The sequence below is a fragment of the Lygodium microphyllum genome, chromosome 24, assembly GCF_053477565.2.
Source record: "Lygodium microphyllum isolate KBCC chromosome 24, Lygodium_microphyllum_v1.1.10, whole genome shotgun sequence".
Classification (NCBI taxonomy): domain Eukaryota; kingdom Viridiplantae; phylum Streptophyta; class Polypodiopsida; order Schizaeales; family Lygodiaceae; genus Lygodium; species Lygodium microphyllum.
The window spans coordinates 97,331,232-97,340,347 of NC_141158.1; the positions used below are offsets into that span (position 1 = coordinate 97,331,232).

The 9,116-nt window shown below is 39.5% G+C and overlaps 1 protein-coding gene across 1 annotated transcript in view; it reads right to left on the reverse strand.

Annotated features, from left to right (window-relative positions):
- The window catches only part of LOC148015403 (myosin-11-like), a 107,553-nt gene extending 99,290 nt beyond the window's left edge, over window positions 1-8,263 (reverse strand). Inside the window, exon 1 of the mRNA XM_087665521.1 lies at window positions 7,804-8,263. Within this exon, the coding sequence (XP_087521647.1) occupies window positions 7,804-7,839 (36 nt within the window). The 5' untranslated portion in view covers window positions 7,840-8,263. The remainder of the gene's footprint in view (window positions 1-7,803) is intronic.
- Window positions 8,264-9,116: the final 853 nt, after the last annotated feature.

Sequence of the window (9,116 nt, forward strand, 5' to 3'; positions counted from 1 at the left end):
ATAAATTATTTGAGCTCAATATTTAAAGAAGCCCTTGGTGCATATTCACAAGAATTCAAAGTTCTTCACAAAACAAAAGCTTTGGATGACCTCATGCATTGCTCTACATGCAATATCTTTCCAATTTACAATTAGACTACCAAAACGAGATTCTCCACAATCCGTTATACTCACTAGAGGACAAAACAAAAGCTTTGGATGACCTCAAGCATTGCTCTACATGCAATATCTTTTTAAATTACAGTCAAACTACCAGAACGAGATTCTCCACAATCCGTTATACTCACTAGAGGACATCTATAGGTATGCAAAAAAAATTTATACTACTTTAACTACGAGTAGGGGCAACTAATCAACGTGTGATTCTCATTGAGCTATCTCCACCTTTAAGCTAAAAAAAAATTCTACCTCGACAACAACTCTTAGCCACCTTCAGAATTGCGTAAGAAAAAATATTGGTAAGCACAAAGTCACTCGTAGCAAGGATCACTCAAAAGGTGTCATTGCTTTGCCTGCCATCAAGCAAGCCACTTTCGAGGTGATTGAGAGTGTCCTTAGAATTAGAAGCCAAAGTCTACTTCAAAGACTTCAATAAACCCTGTAAAAGCTCCAAGTATTTCTTATAATTTTTTATCGAAAGACTATTTTGTTAATGTGAGTAGTTGCAATGGTTAGTCCATAAATAAAACCATATTTGGCCCTCGTGATCTTTTAAAGGTCACTAGATGTACTAATGGCTGAGAAGTTACAGTTTTGTTTGATAATGACTCTACTCACAATTTACTTTCCTATTTGATGCAAAAATTGCAACTCCATACAATAACTACTGACTGAGCTTATTGTGTCTATTATACGAAGGGGCCTATTGTGGATCACTAGGACCAAATGGTACCAAGTTGGGATCTTTCGATCCAACAATACCATCAGCTTTTCAGCTTTCGACTCATGAGTCTTCATCATGCCAATGCTGTTCTTGGCATGCCATGGTTTTTTTTAACAGGCATGCCATGGTTTTTTTTAACAAATAACCCTCTTTATACATTGACTATAAAGCTCATGTACTCTCTTTTAAAGAAGATGGTCACTATTATGTAACCGAGTGTTGTGTACCCTTCGAAATCACAAAAACTAATACACATGATATCAATTTTGGAATTTAGTAGGTGTTTTTCTAATCCAAATGTAGTTACGTATATTAGTTTCATTGAAAAAGTTCAATCATTTGATTTACAATGTAATTCAATTTATTTTAATAAAAATCTTAATATAAATCCAAATGTGAGTAAATATTCGGATCCAATATTACACAAATATCCTAATGTATTTCCGTTCAAATTACCCAACAAACTTCCGTCATCTCGCACTATGTTAGATCATAGAATCCAAACATTGTCCAATAGCAATCTCATCTCTCAACAACCTTATAGGTTTAGCCTAAATGAGAAAGACAAGATAGCTAGGCAACTTGGTGATCACCTAGCTAAGGGTTTTATTAAGCCAAGTAAATCTCCATGGGGCACATCTATCCTCCTCGCTAAAAAGAACGATAGCACAATGTGCTTCTATGTCGATTCTAAAGGTCTCAATAAGTCGACCATCAAGAATCAAGAATAAGTATCCATTACATGGAATAGACAACCGACACTCCATTTCAGTCACAATATAAACATTATCAATTCTTGGTCCTACCTTTTGGATTGATTAAGGATCCTGCAACTTTTTGATAAATTATAAATTATTTATTTCATCTATATCTTAAAAAGTGGATAGTGGTTTTCCTCGATGACATCCTCATTTATAAGGAGCATGCGAATCATTTGCATATCGCATAACGTCTTTTAAGACGAGCTATAGTTTGCAAGACTATCCAAGTGCAATTTTTTTCACACAGAGCTCTTATACCTTGGACATGCCATCTTAATTGATGGCATTGGGATTGATCTTGAAAATGTTCAAATAGTATTGGATTAACCTATTTCAAGACCCATGAGACAAGTAAAATCTTGTTTGGGTTTTATTGGACTTTTTGTAAGTTTATAAATGACTATGCTAATATTATTGAACCTTTAACACATTTTCTTAAGGGTATCTAAAACAACCCACCAAAAAACCCCAAAAAAAAGGAAGCACATTAGTCTGCCGATTGTTTAGACTAGGGAGCTCAATCAATGTTTTCAAACATTAAAAAGATTGGTTACCACTACATCAATGTTACAGATTATCAATCTAAATTATCCTTTTGAGATTCATACAAAAACAAGTGATTATGCTATGGGTGCTTTTCTTTATCACGACAGTCGACCAATTGCATTTGAGAGCCATAAGCTCACTAGTGTCCAAATGCACTACACAACCTAAGAAAAATAATTATTGTCAATCATCCATGCACTTAAATTATGGTGTCATTATTGTACGGTGCCCAATTTATTATTTGAACTAACCACCATTTATTAAAATACCTTTGTGATTAATCCAATCTCCGTGGCCACAAGGGGAGATGGACGAAGCTAATATAAGAATTTGACTTTGAGATTCATTATAGAAAGGGTGCAATTAATATGATTGCCAATGCCATTAATCGAATACTCAAAGTTAATATCTTATCCTTATCAAAAAATTTGCATGATTTCTATCTTTCTCTCAAAGGGCGTTGCCGAAATTATCTTCACTTTGGTAAGATTTGGCAACTAGTTCAAGAGGCATCTAGTAGCCTCGAAAGCTTTGGTGGTGGAGATACCCGAAAGCTGACTATTGAGAGAAAGATAGCATAAAAGTATTCCCCAAGAGGGCATGTGGGTTTACCTTAAAGTCCGAAAGGATTTTAATTTGATAACTACCAATAAGTATTACAAGCTATCTTCAAGGATCCGAGTTTGCCTTGTGTTCCATGTTAGTTGTTTGAGATAACTATGAGGACATGGTAAACTCATTGTACTCATTGTTCTCATTGAGAACATCCCATGACTCGAGGATACCACTCGTTATATTCTACTCAAACCCAAATTGGTTCTCAACCTTAGGACTAAACGATCCAATCAAACCATTTATTCCAAGTATTTGGTCAAGTGGAAAAACCATTCTCAAACAAAGGCTACTTAGGAGTTGGTACGTCCGTTGAAGAGTTGTTTTCTCCACTTTATTCCTAAGGATTTTGTGGAGGACAACAATCATTCATAAGGGAGAAAGTGTGACATCCTTGGGTATCCTAATAGACACTAGTAGCATTGGTCATAGTGGTTATGAAGTGACTTAGTACATATGCACTAAGTACACTTTAGGGTCAAGGAAGATGAGTGTTAGCAAATATGTTAATTCATGGTTGAGTCTATGCATGCCAAAGAGGACTGGGCACATTCTAGATATTTTAGGCATTTTTTATTTGTCATTTTGATGATGTTTATGGCATTTTTTGCTGGCCAAACTGAAATCATTTATGGCATTATTTTTGCCTATTTATTCAAGCTTCTCCTCACAATCATTATGTATCATGCATCATTTCTCATTCATCATTTGATAGATTCTGGTGGAGAGAGAGGTGTCAATGCCGATGCCGGTGCCGGTGCCTTCACAATCACTGACTCACATTGGTTTTGTATTGTCTCATATCTTGGTATATGGATTCCATTTCCTAAGTATCTCTTTACTTGAGTTCTTTGTACAGTGTTATTTTCTTTTGTAGTGTTTCTCTCTCTCTTTCCTTTGTCTCTTGTGTTCAACAGTCTATTACAACAATTTTCCATGCTTCCATCACTACATCCACTTCTGACATGGTATCAGATTGCAAGATCATTGTTCCTACTATTGTTTTTACACTGTTTCAAGTCTGAATTTTGCCTTTTCATCTATTGTTTGAACCTATTCGAACTGCTGCAACTGATTTAGAGCCTAGGGGACCTTCCTCTGCTAATTTTTGACATGTCCTGCTAGTTTCTCAGCATTTTGCAGTCTGCCATTTGCATTTCTAAATTTCTAGGGCTGTTTCAGGGCTAGGGACCTGTTATTGACCCTTCAAAATCAATGTTTTGGGGACAGCAGGCTGAGTCAACCTGTTTTCCTGTAGGTTGCCTGCATTTACTGCTCAACGTCTGCATTTTGCCTTCTTGCTTTTGTGCAAGGTTGGGTGACAAGTTTCAAGCTATTTTTTGGCTGTATTTGGTCCATATTTACCTTTTGTGATACACTGCTCCACTTTTGAGAGGGTTCATGTGCATCCAATTGTTGGTTCTCATCACTATGGTTACTATTGCTCTTTTCTCTATGTGCTCTCTTTACTACCTTGAACTTGTGCAATCCTTGTCAGTGTATTTTTGGAATACTTTTCTCCCTAAAGATCCCTTGTCTTTCTTCATCTTCTCTGTATCTCCCTCCTCATGGCTCCTCCAACATCTCCTCTTGATGGTCAGCATGCCTACATTATTTCCTCATCTACAAGTGTTATGTTGGAGACTTCTTATGTTCAGCTTCAAATTTCGGTGAGGATATTCTCTTGGTGCTTTAAATGTACCAGTTTTAGAGAGAGGTAACCTACAACAAAAGAAGCAGAAGTCTTGATGCTATTGTTGTGGCAAGAAGGGACACTCCGAAAAGATTGCAAGACATTAGCAAGTTACAACAGGCGCACGCATGGACAGTGACAAAGGGTGACGACTCTCTCGACGAGTCTTCCTCATCTCCAGGTCCAAGTTTAGGACCCAAATATGTGGCCAAAGACAATGGTTGCAAGAACCTCCCTTCCAAGTTGCTAGTATAGATGATGCAGTCATCCCTCACAACTCTCCAATGCCAGAGAGGGAATATGAGAGGGTGGTGAGATGGGGTTAGTACATCTCTTCTATACGAGTATACAAGTGCACATTCCCTAAAGCATCAACCATAGTTTGCAAGTTCAAATCCTAAAGCTAGGATTGACGTCCAAGTTCATGCTAGGCAATTCCTTTGATAGAGAGCTCGATTAGCTTCTAATTCGAGCTCACATGAGGGAACTCTCCGGTAACCTAGCCAAAGACAAGGAATCCATGGTCATATATGTTCAAAGGCATTTTTGATAAGATGATCTTGTATACTATTGCGAGGCATTGTTAACAAATATTGAGAGCTGCTGGGCTCCACATCAACATCAAGTTTTCTCCAAGGCACCTTGGTGGTGGCTTACACACCCACAGCTTGGATATCCATGGTTCTACTCTGGTGGTCCTTGTTGTATGTACTATGATGGGACATTATCATTGTACATTGTATTGTATCAAATCATCCATGATTTGAGAGAGAGTGTTAGCAAATCTATCAATTCATTATCGAGTCTATGCATGCCAGAGAGAGCTGGGCACATTCTAGATATTTAGGCACTTTTTATTTGTCATTTTGATGGTATTTATGGCATTTATTACTAGCCAACCTGACATCATTTATGGCATTATTTTTGCCTATTTATTCAGGCTTCTCCTCACAATCATTATGTATCATGCATCATCTATCATTCATCATTTGACAAGTTCTCGTGGAGGAAGAGAAGTGGAAGAAAGTGCGTGCCAATGCCTTCACAACCGGTGACTCACATTGGTTCTATATTGTCTCATATCTTGGTATATGGATTCCATTTCCGAAGTATCTCTTTGCTTTTGAGTTCTTTGTGCAGTGTTGGCGATGGCACCAGAAGGAGCTCAACACCACGGAAGCACCTCCTCAAACTCGCAACATCACCTCCAAGGCATGGGCAAGTTGCAGCAAGGCCATAGCCGATGGCCAATGTCTCCGAGGCCGAAAGCAAAATAAGGGATAGGATAGGATGCCCACAATATGTCCTTTCTAAAAGGGATTAGGGCATTTTTCCTACTCAACTAAAATAACCCCTTTTTCATAAATAAATATTTCGAGATTGTTTTAGTGAAATACAATTAAGCCAAAATGCATGATAATCTTGTGTTAATGCAGGCCTCTAGTTTTAGTGGCTCAGCTCTGCATTCTAGGTAGACTAGTAGTAAGATGGAGGCAGCGGGACAAATGGGAGCTAGCAGCAACCTGATTAGTAAGATTGACTGCAAAACGCGGTTTACTTTCCTGGCAAAGCACAAGGAGGGATTGGACGGATGATCTCAACACGCTGAAAATGCAGCTGTCTAGCAACTGGTTTGCTCATAGAAAGGGCAAAACTGCTAAAAAAGCAAGCAATACAAAACCGAGTCTAAACACACCATTTTTGGGCATCATTCGAGCAACTGGCACACAATGGCCAGGGGAACTTTGGACAGCAAGCTCAAGCAGTCAGTCACACACCTGAAGGCTCTGCTAGACTGTTGGGGGCCAGGGCTGAATAATAGGCAGATGTAATCATATACAGCCAAGCAATCACGATCAACAAAAAACTGAAGTCTGCCAACATCCTTTTCGGAAAAATAGAGTGTTGGTATCTTGCATACTGCCTCATCTATTGAGGAGTAATTTAATGCACATCTAAGTTTGATTGGTCCTTCCTGAATCCAAAAGTCCATATTCAGTTTCAAGGCACGTGTGTGCTCAACAAAACTGAGCTGGGAAGTGGATCAATGACATATTAGCATTGCTCCAAAAGGGAATCATATATTGGGTTTTGAAAGTGTAAAACTATATTTAAAGACATCAAAGAGGACTATCAAGAGCTGATATAGCTTCATGTGAAGCCTAAGACAAAATTTATCATCAACTTTTTGAAAGTGTGCACACTTTTAAAGACAGAAAGATAAATATCAAGAACCACGTCTATTCCCTTGTTCCTAATACACACGATATGCCTAGAAATGAAAGCAAGGCACCAATGAGGCTAGCCCTTTACACTACATGACCTCCCAAGCAACCACTACTCTGCATGTAGATTCTTCTCAAATCTCCAACACATGCACCAGTCCTCTGACCTCCTCTCTCACAAGGAAATAGGAAAACCCAAGTCTCTTTTTCCAAGGAGACCATTGCCTAGAAGAACAAGGTACAAATAGTGCTTTCTATACACGTGGAAAGCATTTTAGCAAAGTACAAGCCTTTACTATCAGCGTAAATTGTCCACTACTTCACAACCTTCAGGTTCTACAAAATAGTGCACAACACTAAGCTAAGGCTCATGGATTACATATGGTTTTAAGGAAGTTGTATGCTTTCGAGGTTGCAACCTGGCATCGTGTGGATATCCATGGGCACACCTTGGCTATTTCATCATAAGGCCACTATTAATCATTGTGAGTGCATGAATTTGTTGTATAAAACCATAACCCTTTTGCTTTCAAGCCTAGGCCGTCGGCTTTGATAACACAGCCCTAGATTGTGCGGTTTCAATCTCGAGTGTCAATCTTACACTCTAGAATTTATCGCTGAAAATGTCACTCGAAGAGCTGTGGAGTTAGCCTGCTAACAAGCGCATAAAACTGGAGCTCGTGATTTTTGTGAGACCAACAAACCATAGCTCCCTTGTAGCAATCCTCATTCGTCATATCAACCGAAAGCTCCTTTATTACCGGTTAAACAATCGAACACTTCAAAGCAATAGCATACTCGAGGTTAATCGGAAGCTTCAACGCAATGGCATACTCGCGTGATTGAAATTTATTTTCGAGGAGAGCTATGCTTTTTAGATTCAAATTTCGGTATCCAAGTCTGTAATCGAATGATCGAAACTCAGAAAAGCACATTTGTGCCTTTCTGAAGCTCGCAACGATCCGCAGGTTTTCGATCTGCTTCCACCATAGTAGGGCCACAAGATATTTGTTTTTTTAAAGAAGAGAAAGAAAGGGAGCGAGGGAGGGAGGGAGGGAGAGTGAGAAAAAGAGGGAGAAGTACCTGCGGAGCCGATTTGACCATTTGTTTGCGCATCATTGCGAGCCAGTGGTGAGAGCCAGAGCGGGCGAAGGTCTAATGGAAGCTTCGAGGTGGTGTGTGACGGTGACGGTGACTTCGACGATGCTATTCAGACAAATGGCAGGGACAGTGGAAGCAACAGCTGCGTGAAATTCCTGTCTCGTTCAAGAGCTCAGCTATGGTGAAAGGCAGGCCGCGGAGCGTGCAGCCGCGCCGTGATCATCTTGCTTGCTGGTAGCATGGAAGGTCGGGGGGGAAGGGGTAGGGCAGTACAGAAAGGGAGGGAAAGCGGAAGAGAGAGAGAGAGAGAGAGGATGTCAATATCAAGGTAAATAATGCGAAGGAGATGAACGAGATGAAGAAGAAACCCGGCTATGGCTGGCCCCGCGCGTCCTCTTCTTTCTTCTTCTTCCTTTCTGTCCTCTCTCTCTCTCTCTCTCGCTTTCCGTCTCTCTCCATTTTACCGCCCTCTGCGTCGAGCTTTAGAGTAAGGCCCGTCCAGCTCGCGCCCCTAAATTTGGCAGCTCTCTTGTCTGTTTTTCTCTTACCCCTCCCCCAATTTCAAATTTATCAATGGTATGTATCTCCACGATGAAAGAGCTAAAGAGATTGCATGGAGACAGCCGTGTTCTCGTAAACACTCGAAGCTAAGTTCTTTAAAGGTATTGTATGTCAAAGATTACGTGGATTGCAATATAAACAAGGATAGTAAATCAGCAACTTCTTATCTTCCATATATGTTTTTCTTTTAAGACATGCATTTCATCTGCTATTTAACATTGTGTATATGTATCTATATCTTACCTAACATCACAAGTTTAGATTATCGATGAGCTTTAATCACCAAAGCTTCGAGGATTCTTTTTAGTGGGTACTCCAAACAAAATACATTGTGCTTGGCCAGATCCAAAAACTCTATGTTTCATGCTAACATCACTATTTACTATACCCTTTAGACTATATGTTTCATGCTTGAGTCGATACCAAGCTGCTCACACAAGTTCATGCTGATGAGAGCAATGTCTTTTTGGATGTTGGTGGGGAGAAAAGAAAATAAGGGATGGTGTAGCCTTTAGCTTGTCCCTGCTACCAAGACAATCCATAATATCACAAGAATCAAGAGAAAAATAAAGAATGGGTGTTCGTGTCTACACCCTAGCCTTTGTCTTGTCCCTGCTACCAAGAGCATCCATAGTATCACTAGAATAACTAGAGTAAGGATTGTTGCCAATGATTAACTATGTGTGCTATGCTCCCCAACCATAAGATACCAACATGTCTAATGAAGGTTTTGT